General features: G+C 43.7%; 1 protein-coding gene across 2 annotated transcripts in view; it reads right to left on the bottom strand.

The window, feature by feature from the left end:
• Positions 1–19,532, bottom strand: part of LOC308091234 (disintegrin and metalloproteinase domain-containing protein 10-like) — a 38,693-nt gene that overhangs the window by 4,525 nt on the left and 14,636 nt on the right. For both annotated transcript variants that reach the window (XM_080436685.1, XM_080436686.1), the window contains 12 exons: positions 19,028–19,186; positions 17,687–17,823; positions 16,482–16,625; positions 13,936–14,028; positions 11,358–11,541; positions 10,333–10,496; positions 8,706–8,889; positions 7,912–8,062; positions 7,090–7,273; positions 5,883–5,997; positions 4,036–4,256; positions 2,247–2,373 (listed from right to left, as the gene is read on the bottom strand). In XM_080436685.1, the coding sequence (XP_080292811.1) occupies positions 2,247–2,373; positions 4,036–4,256; positions 5,883–5,997; positions 7,090–7,273; positions 7,912–8,062; positions 8,706–8,889; positions 10,333–10,496; positions 11,358–11,541; positions 13,936–14,028; positions 16,482–16,625; positions 17,687–17,823; positions 19,028–19,186 (1,863 nt within the window). The remainder of the gene's footprint in view (positions 1–2,246; positions 2,374–4,035; positions 4,257–5,882; positions 5,998–7,089; positions 7,274–7,911; positions 8,063–8,705; positions 8,890–10,332; positions 10,497–11,357; positions 11,542–13,935; positions 14,029–16,481; positions 16,626–17,686; positions 17,824–19,027; positions 19,187–19,532) is intronic.

Raw genomic sequence — 19,532 nt, 5'->3', positions numbered from 1 at the left:
TTGTCTGTTGGTCCAATGGCTTCTCCCTTAAACGTGTGCCTCACAACTTGAAGGTTGCCAGTTCAAGCCTCACTTAATGCAGACTTCATTAAAGTTGCATTGCACACAACATGATTGTGTCAATTAATACATGTGCAATTGTTAAACTTAACCTGAAATACTTATTTGAGAGGGTATGTTTTCCCGCTTAAGTGAGTGTTTCACAACATCAAGGTTGCCGGTTCAAGCCTCACTTGGTGGAGACTTCATTTAAAGTGCATTGCAAACAACAAGACTGTATTAATGAATACATATGCAATTGATAAAGATAACATTAATTGCTTATCTGAGAAGGTCTGTTTTTGCAATGTATGACATACTTCATTCTGAAAATAGCCGATCTACAATCTCAAAACTTTTTAGATAGCAACGTGTTTCTGAGCTTGTAGATCGGCTGCTTTCACTGGTTCAGTTTTATCTTCAACAGACAACCTCAGTCTGGTCAAAGCTATAGCACTATAGGTAGTGTTGCAGCCTGTCAATCCGAAGGTTGAGGGTTCGATTCCTGTTAATGGCAATAGGTTGAGATGTCCAATCAATCTATTCTGCTTCCATCTCTCTCTCTCTTCAATCTATTATGTTTCCATGTCTCTCTCTCTCTTCAATCTATTCTGTTTCCATGTCTCTCTCTCTCTCTCTCTTCAATCTATTCCGTTTCCATGTCTCCCTCTTCAATCTATTCCGTTTCCATGTCTCTCTCTCTCTCTCTCTCTCTCTCTCTCTCTCTTGAGGGTAGGGATGGGTATTGGCAACAATCTCACGATACGATACGTATCACGATACTTGGGTCACGATACGATTATATTGCGATACGCATCACGATACTTGGGTCGTATCACGATATTGGGATATATTGCGATATATTGCGATATATTGTGATATATTGCGATATATTGCGATATATTGCGATATATTGCGATATATACATATATCAAAACTAAATATTGTTTATATATACACTACATATTGAGTAGCTGCAGATCTGTGATCGGTTCTTTGAATGTTTTTCATAAAGCCTGTATCTGAAAAAGCACAAAAAAAAAAAAAAAAAAAAAAAGTTTAAAAAAAAAAAAAAAAAAATATCGCGATATCGATACTGGAGTATCGATACAGTATCGCGAAATAAAATATCGCGATATATCGTGATATCGATAATATTGCCCATCCCTACTTGAGGGGCGGCCATAGCTGAGTGGTTAGTGAGCCAGCCTAGGGAGCCAGAGGCCCTAGTTGCCCCAGGTACGATTCCAGGCCAGGCCAGCAAATGAAATTTGTCCCTGAGCAAGACTCTTAACCCCTAATTGCTCACAGGCCCTCATTGGAAACAAGACCGCAAGGACTTTCATGAACGGACCTGTTAAAGGAATTATCCTTATCTCTTCAATCTATTCCGTTTCCATGTCTCTCTCTCTCTCTCTCTCTCCAATCTACAATCTCACAACTTTTCAGATAGCAACGTGTTTCTGAGCTTGTAGGTCGTCTGCTTTCACTGGTTCACTTTTATCTTCAACAGACAACCTCAATCTGTACAAAGCTATAGCACTATAGGTAGTGTTGCAGCCTGTCAATCCAAAGGTTGAGGGTTCGATTCCTGTTAATGGCAATAGGTTGAGATGTCCATTCAATCCGTTCTGCTTCCAAGTCTCTCTCTCTCTCCAATCTATTCCGTTTCCAAGTCTCTCTCTCTCTCTCTCTCCAATCTATTCCGTTTCCAAGTCTCTCTCTCTCTCTCTCTCTCCAATCTATTCCGTTTCCAAGTCTCTCTCTCTCTCTCCAATCTATTCCGTTTCCAAGTCTCTCTCTCTCTCTCTCTCTCTCTCTCTCTCTCTCGCTCTCTCCAATCTATTCCGTTTCCAAGTCTCTCTCTCTCTCTCTCTCTCTCTCTCTCTGCTGCTTGCAGCTATATTTTTTTCTTTGTGATTTCAAGAGTGCAAGATTTTTTTGGGGGGGGATTTTGGCCTGGGGCCGCATTGAGTGACGGTGTGGGCCGCCAGTTGCCCATCCCTGATCTAGAGGATCATTAGAGATCCAGTGTGGAGAGACAGGGAGGGGGGGGGGGGGTAGTTTATTAACACACTCATCTGGCAGGGGCTTAGGAGGGGGTAGTTTATTAACACACTCACCTGGCAGGGGCTTAGGAGGGGGTAGTTTATTAGTACACTCACCTGGCAGGGGCTTAGGAGGGGGTAGTTTATTAGTACACTCACCTGGCAGGGGCTTAGGAGGGGGTAGTTTGGGGTTGCTGCTGGGTGTGTGGACGCTGCAGATCTTAATGAAACCAGCCATCAACATGATGAGAGCGATGCCCATCAACAGCACCGCCCACCAATGAGCCTAGAGAGCAGGAGAAACCCTGTTACCGTCCTTATATACATTACTGTCCTTATAATATACATGACTGTCCTTATAATATACATTACTGTCCTTATAATATACATTACTGTCCATATACTCTGTTACTGTCCATACATTCTACCCCAAATGTAAAGTTGTTAATGCCCTTAATTTATCTCACCTAGACCACTGTAACACCCTCTACACCGGCTGCATGCAGAGCGCATGAGGCTGCATGCAGAGCGCATGAGGCTGCATGCAGAGCGCATGAGGCTGCATGCAGAGCGCATGGGGCTGCATGCAGAGCGCATGCACATGGGGCTGCATGCAAAGCGCATGCACATGGGGCGGCATGCAGAGCGCATGGGGCTGCATGCAGAGCGCATGGGGCTGCATGCAGAGCGCATGGGGCTGCATGCAGAGCGCATGGGGCTGCATGCAGAGCGCATGGGGCTGCATGCAGAGCGCATGAGGCTGCATGCAGAGCGCATGAGGCTGCATGCAGAGCGCATGGGGCTGCATGCAGAGCGCATGGGGCTGCATGCAGAGCGCATGGGGCTGCATGCAGAGCGCATGGGGCTGCATGCAGAGCGCATGAGGCTGCATGCAGAGCGCATGAGGCTGCATGCAGAGCGCATGGGGCTGCATGCAGAGCGCATGAGGCTGCATGCAGAGCGCATGAGGCTGCATGCAGAGCGCATGGGGCTGCATGCAGAGCGCATGAGGCTGCATGCAGAGCGCATGAGGCTGCATGCAGAGCGCATGAGGCTGCATGCAGAGCGCATGAGGCTGCATGCAGAGCGCATGAGGCTGCATGCAGAGCGCATGAGGCTGCATGCAGAGCGCATGGGGCTGCATGCAGAGCGCATGGGGCTGCATGCAGAGCGCATGAGGCTGCATGCAGAGCGCATGGGGCTGCATGCAGAGCGCATGGGGCTGCATGCAGAGCGCATGGGGCTGCATGCAGAGCGCATGGGGCTGCATGCAGAGCGCATGAGGCTGCATGCAGAGCGCATGGGGCTGCATGCAGAGCGCATGAGGCTGCGCGCTGCATGCAGTGCGCATGCAGCCCCATGCAGAGCGCATGCAGCCCCATGCAGAGCGCATGCAGCCCCATGCAGAGCGCATGAGGCTGCAGTCGGTGCAAGTGCAAGGTTTTATTGTTAACTAAGTTCTTAACGGCCTGGACCTCCAGATCTATATGAGTTGCTGGAACTCTGTCTGTAGCCTGAGGTCCTCTGATTCACCTCAGTCCAGGCTGGAGACCACTTTAACCATTATTTCATACTTTAGCTATTCAAAAATAGCAGATGTACAAGCTTGTAGATCTGCTATTTTAAAAATAATCGTGAAAATGTGTGCAAATCTTTGAATATATATATATATATATTCTTAAAGCGATTTTTTTTTACTCAAATCTTTGCTTCTGGGGGTCCTTGACATGAAAACGTTTTGAGCACCACTGATATAGCAACATACGTTTTTCAGAAAACTGTAGATCTGCCCTCAGGTCTCAATGGGTTTAAGTAAGAGTTCAACTCATAAACTCTTGTTTATTTTTGTAATGGTAAAGCGTCCTTGGGTTTTTGAAAGACGCTATATAAATTCAAGTTATTATTATTATCATCATTACTATTAAAGCGGTGGAGACACTGTACGTACCACGATCCACTCAGCGATGTTCTCGTACAGCTCCGGGTTGAAGATGGCTTTCTTCAGCCTGGCCAGCGGGCCGTCTGCGTCCACCAGGCGACACTTCATGAAGACGTCACAGTAGCCTTTGAAGTCGTTGCAGGGAGAGCCGGCCGGCAGCGTGGTCACCTTCTTACCGAAGAACCTCAGGAGACGCTCCGAACCCGTACTGCTGCATGTGTTGGGACTCACTGTGGACCACACCACAGTTCAGTCACACTATAAACCATTTAAATTCACTGTGGACCACACCACAGTTCAGTCACACTATAAACCATTTAAATTCACTGTGGACCACACCACAGTTCAGTCACACTATAAACCATTTAAATTCACTGTGGACCACACCACAGTTCAGTCACACTATAAACCATTTAAATTCACTGTGGACCACACCACAGTTCAGTCACACTTTAAACCATTTAAATTCACTGTGGACCACACCACAGTTCAGTCACACTATAAACCATTTAAATTCACTATGGTCCACCACACAGTTCAGTCACACTATAAACCATTTAAATTCACTATGGACCACCACACAGTTCAGTCACACTATAAACCATTTAAATTCACTATGGACCACGCCACAGTTCAGTCACACTTTAAACCAGATAGACATGTTAAACCTATACGTCTTCATACCTTTCAATCTGGGACAGCATCTGTGTCATTTAGAATGTTGCTAAATAGGTATATAGCAACATTATTATATACGTTTTTAAATAAAACTCTGCTCCTGTGATGCTACGTACAGATTTATTTATAATGATCCAGAATCTGACATCACAATAGAGAGTATGCACATGCATCACTTGTCTACCGGGACACGCCCCCTCATCTAGACTGAGTGGCAGAATATTGAGCAGCATTGAGCATTGGAGGTTGGAATTGCTCGTTGGAAATCACTCAACGGTCCTGTGTACCCCCTGTTTCTAAATGTCACATGATGCAGGAGGCAGCAGGACGTTGAGTTATTGAAAACGAGCGCTTCCAAACTCTGATACTTATCACCCGCTTACTTTGACCCGCTTACTACCACTTACTCTGAAATTATCACCCGCTAGGCCTGTCCCCGACTAAGGATTTGTATAATCGAATCTGATTGGGGACTAATTGCCAATTTTTTGTTGCATGATTCGACTGAGATTGGCAGTCGAATCAGTCTGATTCGACTGCCAATCTCTTAATCAAATCATGCAAAAAATATGTTATGCAATAGAGGAACATTCCATTTGGGCTGTAGGGGTGCTTAGTGTCTGATTTAACATATACTTTTGGTTTCTCCTAATAAATCATGATGTATATCCTATTTTTGGCAAACTATTAGTTAATTAATATAACAAACTAGGCCAATCTCTCAGTCGAATAATTAAAATTAATTAATTAATTTCTTTTTTAAATATATTTTTTGTGATTCGACTAAGAGATTGGCAGTCGACTCAGACACCCCTCGACTAATTAGTCGACTATTCAACTACTAGAGGTCAGGCCTATCACCCGCACAGAATGTATTGACAGAAAGTAGCTCATAACATGTCTCTATGGTGGATGTTTATGAAACAAAAACTTTGCAGATAGAAAGAGGATAATTCAAGCTTTCCGTACAGCTACCATGTTGGTGAGTTTAACGTTGTTTAATACAATCAGATAGGACTGTTCTGTTTGGATGTATGGGGCTGTCAAGGCCAGAAAGTAGTTTTTTGCCACTCAGAAGGCGTTCCCACATAACTTCCGGGTACGATGATGTCACGCACATAGCCTCTATATCAACAACACCAAAACACAAGAAGAAGAGCTGAAGATGTGTGACTCACTCTTCTCCATACAGCAGACATGACACAGCTCTGTCTCGTCCTTTCCATCCTGGCTGCTGCTGGCACATGTACACACCTCCAGACCATACTTCTCACAGATGGAGCCGGAACAGCCCTGCAAACACACACACACACACACACACACATACACACGTTAAAAAACGTGTGACATCATTGTCTTCATCAAACGCACAGTTGCATCATTAGGGCAACTATGGATTATTTTATTAGTAATTATTCTTTCGATGTGTCAGCCGGTAGAGCTGTGGCCTTTTAGACCTCAAAATGTTTTTTTCCTATGGATTAGTCACCCCATGGAGACTTTAATTCATGAAAAATGTTTTGTTCTTGTCTCATTCCTAAGCCAATAACTTGATGACCGGCAGCGGTTCCGGCAGGAGACACAAATAGTCTCCTTTGTGTCTCCTACCGGAACCGCTGCCTACCGGTCCGCTGGTCATCACATTATTGGCTTAGGCTGCAAAAACATGAATTCTTAAAGTCTCCACGGGGTGACTAATCCATAGAAAAAGAGTCATTTTGGGGGTGAACTATCCCTTTAATGTCTGACTGTACCTCGTGCTGTTTACAGTTCTGTCGAATTAAGTATTCAATCAATGAATCAATCAATCAATCAATCAATCAATCTCACCCCGTTGAGGCAGACTTGTGTCTCTCCATGGCAGTAATAAAGTATTACAGTAATAAAGTAATAAAGTATTAAATACCCCGTTGAGGCAGAATTGTGTCTCTCCATGGCAGTAATAAAGTATTAAAGTAATAAAGTAATAAAGTATTAAATACCCCGTTGAGGCAGAATTGTGTCTCTCCATGGCAGTAATAAAGTAGTAAAGTAAAGTAATAAAGTATTAAATACCCCGTTGAGGCAGACTTGTGTCTCTCCATGGCAGTAATAAGTAATAAAGTAAAGTAATAAAGTATTAAATACCCTGTCGAGGCAGACTTGTGTCTCTCCATGGCAGTAATAAGTAATAAAGTATTAAATACCCCGTTGAGGCAGACTTGTGTCTCTCCATGGCAGTAATAAGTAATAAAGTAAAGTAATAAAGTATTAAATACCCTGTCGAGGCAGACTTGTGTCTCTCCATGGCAGTAATAAGTAATAAAGTATTAAATACCCCGTTGAGGCAGACTTGTGTCTCTCCATGGCAGTAATAAAGTAATAAAGTAATAAAGTATTAAATACCCCGTTGAGGCAGACTTGCGTCTCTCCATGGCAGGCGGTGAAGTTGGCCTTGGGTTCAGAGGTCGGGCACTGGGCGGAGCCTCCGTTGCACATTCCCTGGTGAGCGCACTCTGACTCCTCCCTGCACTTCTCATTGCGGCCTTTATACGAGCACTCTGGGGTACAGCAGGGACCCTGGCTGGGACTGTGAGGGTTAAAACACTGTTATAAGAACACTCTGGGGTACAGCAGGGACCCTGGCTGGGACTGTGAGGGTAAAAAAAACGGGAAGAATTCAAAATCCATTCAAATGTCAGTTTGTTAGAAAGATCCTTTTACACACATACTGGACAGGTGTGTAGGAGCAGGCAGTCAATTGCACGAGACAGGAACAAAAGGGAGATCCAGAACACCGTCTTTACTTACAGATAAAAACAACGTTTTTAATGCAAATACAACGTTTCGGTCCAACTGTGTGTGTTGCATCAGGCATCTCATGATACCAGATGAAGGTCAGTTGGAACATTGGATTTGTATCAAAAAACTAGTTTAGCTGTAAGTAAAGACAGTGTTCTGGATCTCCCTTTGTTCCTGACCCAGAGATCTGCCCTGGATCAGACTCTACTAATGTGCATGAAGCTGTGACAGAGACAGTGTTTATGTACTAATGTCTATATTATAATATGCATAAAGCTGTGACAGTGTTTACCTACTAATGTCTATAATATGCATGAAGCTGTGACAGTGACAAGTGACCGGGACAGGGGACAGGGGACAGGGGACAGGGGACAGGGGACAGGGGACAGGGGACAGGGGACAGGGACAGTAACAGTGTTTACGTACCTGCAGCCTTTCCCAGGCTTCAGTTTGCATTTCTTGTTGTCAGGCTGGTTAGCATCGTAGCAGCACTGGTCTCTGCACTGGTCACTGTATCCACAGTCACACTCCTCTCCTGGCTCTACCAGCCCGTTACCACAGATAGGCTGACCAGACTCTGTTATTAATATGACAATAATATACTGTTATTAATATAACAATAATATACTGTTATTAATATAATAATATACTGTTATTAATATAACAATAATATACTGTTACCACAGATAGGCTGACCTCTGTTAATAATAATATAATAATATACAGTTAATAATAATATACAGTTACCACAGGTTAAATAACAGATCTACAAGCTCACAGTGAAAATAGCTCACAAGGCATCACATCCACCAAACGGGCCTAAAAAATGACCCCAACTGGGCCCTTAACTGGGCCGGCCCAGTTACCATAAATTTAGGCCCGAGAATCACGCATCCAACAAGTTTTGAACTGAGCAGATTGGACCTTCCTTTCCAGAGATAATGGCCAAAACATCTTGAACAGAAACCAGATACCTGAGTAAAGTTCACTTTGAGCTGCATCCAACACATCCACTGCCTTACCGTTAGGCCGCTAGGGGCAGTTGTTTACCTTACCGTTAGGCCGCTAGGGGCAGTTGTTTACCTTACCGTTAGGCCGCTAGGGGCAGTTGTTTACCTTACCGTTAGGCCGCTAGGGGCAGTTGAAATTTATTTTTTGAGGGTAATAGAATTCTTTAAAAAAAAAGAAAATCACGGAACCCGAGGCTCGGCAGTTCTTACCTACGAAGCAGTTTCCTCTCTTCTTCTCCAGAACCTGGCTGATGTTCCTGACGCTGCAGAGAGAGAACTTGTTGTTGTTCAGCTTGTCTCCTGACGTGGCTCTGGCGTACATGATGTAGTTCCCCTTCTCCTTCTTGTCCTGGCTCTTTGACTCGCCTGGAGTGCACTCTGAGCCCGAGTCATGCTGACCACACACACACACACACACACACACACACACACACACACACAGATGCACAGATGTTAGGACAGCAGTTCTCAAAGTGGGGTCCGGGGACCCCCAGCATAGTTAATATAGCATCACAATCATTGTAACCACGTTAACCTGTTTTATACCTTGGCTATTCAAAAAGAGCAGATCTGCTATTTTTGAATAATCTTGAACATCTTTGCAAATCTTTTTTTAAGCAAACATTTTTAACACAAATCTTTGCTTCTGGGGGTCCCTGGCACAAAACCCTTTCAGATGGGGGTCTATATGAATGTGGGGGTCCTTCACATAACCACTGGGTTAGGAAACAGAAAAAGGTCAAATGGAGACCTTTCTATTGTGGATGGACTTATATAATAATAATACGTTATTATTACTAGACCCGTGGGGGGATATGCTCACATGATTTGGCAACCCGGGAGCCAGCGAACACAAAACCCCCAAAAAACAGATGACATTTGGCGAAAGCGGAAAACAGGCTCTGCTGTTCCGTGCACATGGTAATGGTCAATGGCTGTGTGCAAATGCAGATCAATTGCTCCAGCCACTGAGGAGAACCGGGCAGAAGAGATTTTGGCCTCACCACCTCACCACCCTCACAGAGCTTTGTAGAATTATTGTAGGATTGATGGTGGATGGATTTATACAATAAATGGAAAAAGTGCTCCACGGAGCACAGGTCTCCGCCAGGTCAGGTAGGTTAGTGTGGGCCAGCAATGTTCTGAATTCGCCAATCAGGCTGGAATGTGAAAAATCGGACGGATTGGACGGATCCGTCTTGTTCACTTGACTATAGAGATAATATGTACGGATTTGCGTAATGTTTGGACAACATTTGTAGGAGTAATATTATTCTTTATTACATTTTTTTAATCGGCCTCCTGGTGGCGTTATGATAGGGCAATGTTGAAGAGGGTGGCAACAGACAATCGGGCATTTTGTTCAAAACGCGCCACTCCTGCAAACTTTAGATCTAAGTCAATCTTAGCCAATCAGGATGGAATATGAAAAATCTAACAGATTCGTCTTGATCACATGACTATAGAGATCATGTCATAATAATAATGAATTGCATTTATATGGCGCTTTTCTAAGTACTCAAACTTACTCAAAGTGCTTTACAATGGTTCATTCATTCATACAGGGGGGGGGGGGGCATTGGGAGGTCATGTCATGATCATGTAAAAAGATTTTTTTGGCAGAAAGCGGCCTCCTGTTGGCACATAACAGGCCCATGTGAAACATTTGGGGCAGAGGTTCTGAATTGGCATCCAGGGAGTGTGTGTGCACAGTTTCGCTGCGATCAAGCCAACAGTGCCGGAGATTAGCTGTTCACAGACAGAATGACACACGGACGGACGGACAGGGTGCAAAACATACTCTCGGAGACAATAAATAATAAATGTCTGGACTCACCGGGGAACCGAAGTTGTGTCCCACTTCATGAGCGAAGGTGATGTGAGAGACCTTGGGGGGAACGTGGGAGGCGTAGTTCTGAACCGTTATGATCCCTGTGTTCAGAGACTTCTTCTTACCGTCAGAATATAGCTTACTCTTCTCACAGATCCCTCCTGAGCTGCCTGATACACACCCACACAGTACAGTCAGAATACAGTAAGAGTACAACTTACTCTTCTCACAGAGGGGTGTATCTAGGTGTGTATCTTGGTGTGTATTAGAGGGTAGCACAGGTCCACCCGGAACCGAAGACCCGAGCCCCGAACCGAGAACCGAGCCGGTTCGGGGCCAAAATATTGACATGTCCCTCGGGCACGGGTCGGATCAGTTCCAAAAAACTATGTCTAAACCTAAACATATTTCTAACCTTATCCTCAGTAAAACAAATACAAGAAAATGGGGGCGAGTGTGTTTTGGGGGCGAGTCTTCCGGGCGGCTACGCTGCGACCTGCGTAGTAACACAATATAGGCTTTTTAGCAGGTGAAACGCAAACAAAAGCCACGGGAAGATGCAAGTTGGAACGTCGTCTGTGTGGAGCATGTTTATGGACATAATCTGCGGGGACAGACGGTATAAAGTCTGCAAAATGTTGTCTGTCTGCAACACAGAGCAGAATGCACGCGACGCAGCCTGTCTGTGAGTACTCTGTTGGGGCAGGGGGGGGGGGCTAATCTGAATACCACGGTGATTTTAGCTATAAATGAGCTCCGGGTCCAGTACGGGTCTAGAGACCCGGTCAGACCGGGGCTAATACATTTTAATTATCCTCGGTTCGTTTCGGAACGGTTCCAGTTTGCCTCAGTCCCGTTTTGGGCCGGGTCCACCTAGCACGGGTCCGTTTCGGACCGGGTCCAGTAATTTAGAATATTTTCTCGGTTCCGTTCGGACCGGTCCAATTATCCACGGGTCCGTTTCGGTTCCCATTTTTTGGACCCGTGCTACCCTTTAGTGTGTATCTAGGTGTGTACCACTAGGTGTGTACCTGCAGGAGCACCGACCCAGGCCAGGCCCAGAACTCCGTCATCAAAGTCTCGGTCAGTGAAGACGTAGGCCAGACAGTAGTCATCATGGTTCTGTTCTGAGTTCAGCTCCAGGAACTTCTCCACCCCGATGTTTGCGAAGCGGAACGGGTTGGACCGGTCCCTCTCATCACTGGTGGTGTTGATCTGCACACAAACACACAACATATAACACACTGTTGATCTGCACACAAACACACAACATAACACACTGTTGATCTGCACATCAGATCGGCACATCAGACGAAGGGAAGCGCTTTCGCGCACCAACAGCTGGGACCGCTGGGACACGAATTTACTTCCTGAAGCCACACTCACACAATCACGCTAAAGCACGAGTCGGCCCCATACACAGCCATTAGGCGGAGGGGGAGGGGACGCATGCTGCACGTGATTATGTGAGTATGGCCTCGAATCCTGACACACAGGCACAGTCAGTCGCGCGACTCGCACGCAGCACGTTACAGGCACTCGTTACCGATGATGAACGCACCGTGATGGTGCAAAATATGCCGTGAACGTCCCAATCTGGCGAATAAAATCAGCGCAGCACAGGGCACCAACCTTGGGGGGGGCACCAAACGGCGTGAAGGAACAAAAAAATCACACCCAGTGTGAAGTGGGCGGTGTGGTCACAGTGGTCATCACAGTGATGGAAGTTCACTTAAAGAAAAGTAATATTGTGGACCAACCATTGTACACCCCTAACTTAAAAAAAAACATAAATGTGTTTTTTTTAAGTGCATAGTCCTATTTATAGGGCTATGCACATGTGTCATGTTTCACTAGCCAATCACAGTCCTGAATAGACTGTGATTGGCCAATCACGGTGCAGGGTTAGGGGGGTACACTGGTGGCCAATCACAGCGCAGGGTTGGGGGGGTGCAATTTCCAAACCTCACATATAGGGGCGGTTTCACCGCCCAAAAATGAATGAAAAAATGCTAGATGAATGTCTCCCAAATTTGGTCACATATGTTAGCATCGATCAGTCACTGCTGAGGCGTCTGCAGCTGATCCAGAACGCCGCTGCCCGTCTCCTCACTGGGACAAAGAAGCAAGACCACATCACTCCAGTCTTAGCCTCGCTCCATTGGCTCCCTGTCCGCTTCCGAATTGATTTTAAGATTTTAACATTTGTTTATAAAATTCAAAATGGGTTGGCACCCCCGTCCCTTGCTGATCTAGTTTCCGACCACTCTCCACCTAGAGCCTTGAGGTCGGCCGACCAGCTGCTGCTGGAGGTGCCGCCAGCACCCACGGAAAAAAAACAGGGGTGACCGGGCCTTTGCGGTGGCTGCCCACAGGCTCTGGAATAGTTTGCCCATACGCATCAAAGCGGCCCAGTCGATAGCTACTTTTAAATCCTTACTAAAGACTAATTTCTTCAGTGATAGCTGATGTAGCCCTGTCTTTCCCTGACGGGTGCTAATGTTTGTTTGTTGTCTCCGCCAGGCCGAAGGCATGGAGGAGAGTATGTTTTACCCTCCGTCCGTCCGTGTGTGTGTGTGTGTCCGTCTGTCACCAGCTGTGATTGGCTAGCGAGACACATGATGACATGATGACATCACTCATATCATACCTACCTGACCTGGCGGAGACCTGTGCTCCGAGGAGCACATTTTCTAGTTTTATTTGTGCTTATTTTATTGTATGCCATTGTCTGACCTTGTCATGTTAAATGTGCTATATAAATAAACTTTGATTTGATTTGATTTGGTCTGCACACAAAGGACAGAGTGCCACACACAGAGGAGCTGGAGCGGGCAGGCATCTGCCGAATAGAGTCTATCCTGAATCAACATCAACTCACGTGGCTGAAGCATGTCATTCAATTCCAACTCCTCAATAAGAATCCAAACAGCCTACAGCCTGGTCCAGTCAATAATAATCCAACAGACAAATAGAATCCCTGGCTCCCAACCGAACAGAAAATAAAAATAAACACCTCACCGGAATGAATTGATGAACCCTGTGCATTATAACTCACTCATTCAGCTGTATTCCACAAATAGCAATAGAGATATAAAGCACATATAAGCCATCAAACAATTCAGGTCTCACATAAACTCCCTGAAGTTTCTACTTGCTCCCGGCATTTCCACGTGAATCAATAAATTACTAACCACGGACAAGCACTCTAGTAAAACCTTCCCAGTAGGGCTTTACACATAAGGATGGAATCATAAATGAATTAGGCCTATACTTTAAACCTTAATGCTTTGGTAGGCTACAGTATATAATAAAGTATAAATCAATAGCCTATCAGCACCATGTTCATTCTATGGTATAATTGATCAACGCAATGAAAGGGTCGTAGGATACAGTAAGTCACACTAGGCCAGAAAATACCAAAATAATTTAACATGTAATATCGACGACATGTTGTCATGGGGCGTCGCAGAGGCTGAACGCTGGTCTTCTGACATGTCAAACTACATCGTTCAGAAACGGCCCTGAATTTTGTCGTGGGTGACAAAATCGGGCTAAGGTTGTGTTGTGCGTACAGGGACATTTAGGGACATTTAGGCTCCGACTCACCCTGATCCTCTTCACCATGAAGCTGATGTTTCTGATGCCCATGAAGTCTGTTCCTTGATAGATGGCATCAATGGCTTTGACATGACTGGAGATCTGCAACGATACAATACAATACATTACAATACAATACAATACAATACAATACAATACAATACAATACAATACACTACACTATGACATGACTGGAGATCTGCAATGATATAATGAAATACAATACGATATGATGATATGACACGACTGGAGATCTGCAACAATACAATACAACGAAATACAATTACAATACAATAGCGCTCGGGTGGCTCAGTGGTAAAGTCCCTGTCCACCACCACTAGGTGGCTCAGTGGTAAAGTCCCTGTCCACCACCACTAGGTGGCTCAGTGGTAAAGTCCCTGTCCACCACCACTAGGTGGCTCAGTGGTAAAGTCCCTGTCCACCACCACTAGGTGGCTCAGTGGTAAAGTCCCTGTCCACCTCCACTAGGTGGCTCAGTGGTAAAGTCCCTGTCCACCTCCACTAGGTGGCTCAGTGGTAAAGTCCCTGTCCACCACCACTAGGTGGCTCAGTGGTAAAGTCCCTGTCCACCACCACTAGGTGGCTCAGTGGTAAAGTCCCTGTCCACCTCCACTAGGTGGCTCAGTGGTAAAGACCCTGTCTACCTCCACTAGGTGGCTCAGTGGTAAAGTCCCTGTCCACCACCACTAGGTGGCTCAGTGGTAAAGTCTCTGTCCACCACCACTAGGTGGCTCAGTGGTAAAGTCCCTGTCCACCACCACTAGGTGGCTCAGTGGTAAAGTCCCTGTCCACCTCCACCAGGTGGCTCAGTGGTAAAGTCCCTGTCCACCACCACTAGGTGGCTCAGTGGTAAAGTCCCTGTCCACCACCACTAGGTGGCTCAGTGGTAAAGTCCCTGTCCACCTCCACCAGGTGGCTCAGTGGTAAAGTCCCTGTCCACCTACACTAGGTGGCTCAGTGGTAAAGTCCCTGTCCACCACCACTAGGTGGCTCAGTGGTAAAGACCCTGTCCACCACCAACGAGGTTGTGGGTTGTGGGAATCTACCGCGTTGCAACCGGCTTTGTTGAGCGTCTACACGAACACTATTGGCCCGGGGTGTTAGGGTGAGGGAAGGCGGGCGGGGAGGAGGAGGAGGAAGAGGAGGAAGAGGAGGAGGAGGGTGATATCAGTCATTGCACGTATTCCTACGGGCTGGGGCGGCACCTGTCAGTGGGGAGTGTTGGGCGGGAGGAGTAGGACGAAGGCTCTACGTCCTCCCGGTGGGGGCTCCTCACTGGCAGGTGAGTCAGTAGGATACAACAGCAGTGACAACACAGACATAGTCCATGAGCCCCAAAATTGAGCAATGATTATCGAAAGAGTGGGCAAAACCATACCTATATTAAATTGTTTATAGGGTCAATATAAGTAAATAAATATATGATAACCTTTCCACAGGAGTAGCTTTTTCATATTTATCACACATTTTGTTATTTTCCCCATACGTACATGACAGGTGAAAAGATTACAACATTTAAAAAATAGTTATCATAATGAAACTTCCCCAGTTGATTACTTACATGAAGACAATGATTTATCGTATTACAAGTTTTCTGAAATTGTATATTTAAATATGCAAATTGGGCATTTAGTCCATGAGCCAGAGCCCCAAAATTGAGCCAGATATTGAATATTCCCTCGTTAAAAACCTTTGACTCCAACATATTAACAAAATGAAATAAGAATGTTGACTCTGGCTTTGTCTAATGTTCCAATGTTGATTCTGGAAAGTTATGCAAATTCGGGCATATTTTCCTAATGCCTAATTTGCATATTTAAATATACAATTTCAGAAAACTTGTAATACGATAAATCATTGTCTTCATGTAAGTAATCAACTGGGTAAGTTTCATTATGATAACTATTTTTAAAATGTTATAATTTTTTCACCTGTCATGTACATATGGGGAAAATAACAAAATGTGTGATAAATATGAAAAAGCTGCTCCTATGGAAAGGTTATCATACATTTATTTACTTATATTGACCCTATAAACAATTTAATATAGGTATGGTTTTGCCCACTCTTTCGATAATGAAATCTTGTCTAGCTCATGGACTAACATGTGTGTGGGGAGGAATCAATTAGCATAACGACTACATTGGGGAGAAAAAGGGGTAAAAAAAGAATTGGCTACTCTAAATAAAATAAAAAATAACAACAAAAAAACAATACAATATGACATGACTGGAGGATATTTATACCTAGATATCACAAATATATATATATATTTTCCAAATAAATGAATTCTCCAAAATCCTCTTCCTCTCTCTCTCATAATCACATGTCTGTCACAGAGTTGAAGACATCATCTGACAACATGGAGACATATTAAATATGCCAAGTGTGTGTGTGTGTGTGTGTGTGTGTGTGTGTGTGTGTGTGTGTGTGTGTGTGTGCTTTTGATTGATTGCAAAAATGTAAAACAGCACGGTTACATTTAAAATACTTTGTCTAAAAGGTCTGTTCAAAAAATGTGTGTGACCTCTGACCTGTGCGATGACAGCCTCTCTGGTCTTGTAGTATTTGAAGAACAAGTGATCCGTCTGGATGAAGAGCTGACATGTGTTCTTCTCTATCTGAGCCATCCTCCTCTTCCTCAGCAGAACAGAGCCTGCAGAGTCTGCCTCTGAATGCTGCAACAGGAATAATACTGTTAGAAATGTAAACATCAAAAACTAAAAGTCAATGAAAAAACACGATCCCCCCCCACCCCTCCCCTCACACATCAATACCAGAACCAAGGACGGGTGTTGTACCAAACAATATGAAACATTCTATATTGTGATTTTGACATTGAGCTTACACTAGGCTTCACACCATCATTATTCAGGAGACTGGGATCAACGGGTTTAGACTGGGATCTTTATAATAAATATATATATGTTTTATTATGTGATGTGGTTCAGATTAGTTCATCTTTATAATAAATACCGGTATATGTATGTTTTATTATGTGATGTGGTTCAGATTAGTTCATCTTTATAATAAATATATATATGTTTTATTATGTGATGTGGTTCAGATTAGTTCATCTTTATAATAAATATATATATGTTTTATTATGTGATGTGGTTCAGATTAGTTCATCTTTATAATAAATATATATATGTTTTATTATGTGATGTGGTTCAGATTAGTTCATCTTTATAATAAATATATGTATGTTTTATTATGTGATGTGGTTCAGGTTAGTTCATCTTTATAATTAATGTGTGTTTTATTGCTTTATTATGTGATGTGGTTCAGATTATTTCATCTTTATGATAAATATATACCGGTATATGTTTTATTATGTGATGTGGTTCAGATTAGTTCATCTTTATAATAAATCATCTTTATAATAAATATATATATGTTTTATTATGTGATGTGGTTCAGATTAGTTCATCTTTATAATAAATATATATATATGTTTTATTATGTGATGTGGTTCAGATTAGTTCATCTTTATAATAAATCTTTATAAAAAATCTCACCAAATATTTGTGATAGGAACTTTTTATTTATTTTACAATTTCCACTTGAACCCCAGAATCCCTATTCTGAGCATTTGTCGGAAATAGCAGATCTAATTCGGCGAAGAGATTTGGTTAAAGAGACCTTGAATTCATGGAGATTGTTTAGTTTTTGTCGCATTCCTAAGCCGTCTGAGGACCACGCAGAGAGAATATCAATGTATTAACATTAAACAGACCTGGGGCTCATCTGGAACAGTTGGAACATCTGCAACATCTGGAACATCAGGAACAGCAGAACTCTGGTATTTCTTCATCCTCTCAAACACTGAACTGTCAGCACAGCCTCCCTCTGGGCCGTACTTATGAGGGTAATCTGAGGAGGAGCAAACATTACACACATTATGGTACAGCTGTGTGGTGTCATCTGAGGAGGAGCAAACATTAAAGACATTACGGTACAGCTGTGGATTACACTCTCTCTCCAATGTACTTACTGTACTTTTTTAACCCATTCAATCCGGGAACACATCTGTGCACATTCTAGATTTTTTTGCTATAGTCTATAACCATTATTTTATACTTTGGCTATTCAAAAATAGCAGATATACAAGCTCATAGCACGACATAGTGGCATAGTGCCGCGCTATGAGCTTGTAGATCTACCATTTATATTTATATATTTATCTTTATACATATTTTTGGAAAAAACATTTTTAACTCAAATCTTTGCTTCTGAGGGTCCCTGGAACAAAACTGTCAAGGACCCCCAAAATTATATGTATTTGGCCACGGACCCCACCCCCATCTTAAAATATTTTGTTCCAGGACACATCACATCCTTTTCTCATCCCTTATTCTCTCCTTCCTCTCATCCCTCCATCCCTTCATCACGGTATATGAAGGTGTGATGTTTTACTAGTGAAATAAACATGTTGTTAATAAGGACTCACTGATATCATCTTCATAGTAGATGACTAAGTTAGTAGTACGGAGAGGCTTATTGTCGGTATCCCTGTTATTATGCACTAGACCCCTGGGAGATGGAATGCCCGAGCCGTGCTACTCATGGGATCGAACCCATGACCTGGTGGTCGATAGGCGAGTGCTCTACCGACTGAGCTACCGGGTGTAGACTAGTCTACTATTTAAATAACATGTTATTGACCCATCCAATCCGGGGAGCGCATGCGTGTCATTTTAAGATTTATTTGGCTATTCAAAAATAGCTCATAGTGGTATGAGCTCGTAGATCTAATATTTTTGAAAAATATATATTTTTTAAAGCAAAAAAATCAAATCTTTGCTTCTGGGGGTGGGGGGTCCCTGGAACAACACATTTTGATATGGGGTTGCGATGTTTTCTAAATCCTAACAGTATGTTGCTATATCAGTGGTGCTCCAACTTTTACATGTCAAGGACCCCCAAAATGATATGTATTTGGATTTGCACAAATTCTCCACGATTTTTCAAAAAATAGCAGATCTACAAGCTCATATCTGCAATTTTTTGAATAGCCAAAGAAATCTTAAAATGACACTGATGCGTTCCCGGTCTTAATGGATTAATAAAGACTCACTGATATCATCCTCATGGTAGATGACAGAGTGGAAGGGAACATCTTTGTCTCTCAGGTGTCTCTCTGCAGGCTCAACGTAGAAGGTTCCCTGGTAGGTCTGGATGAAGCCCTCAAACCTCCCGTCCACCACAGAGCCGTGGCTCAGGGTTCCTTTCTCACCTGGAATCATAATGCAGGCATTTAGCAGACGCTGCTGTGCAGAGACACTTACAGTAAGCAAGGTAAACACAAGGTAATCCATCACATGCAGAGAGACAGTGTAGTGTCTCAGTAATCTACGATCACAGGCAGTGGTAGAAAAAGTACTCACATTTTTTACTTAAGTAAAAGTATCAATACTGCAAACGTAGAAATACTCTTGTTACAAGTAAAAGTCCGGTAATCAAGAGTAAAAGTACATTATAGAGTAATAATCTATAATCTGTACATTGAAACTATACACACTATCCACTTGTTTCCGCTGGAATTTACTGGGGCACAGGCCGTATCACAGGCCTGGTGGGGG

The sequence above is a fragment of the Gymnoscopelus braueri genome (genome assembly GCF_963280865.1).
Source record: "Gymnoscopelus braueri genome assembly, chromosome: 9".
NCBI lineage: Eukaryota > Metazoa > Chordata > Actinopteri > Myctophiformes > Myctophidae > Gymnoscopelus > Gymnoscopelus braueri.
Note: the sequence above shows the minus strand (reverse complement) of the source record. Positions and strands in the feature narration are given on the sequence as shown.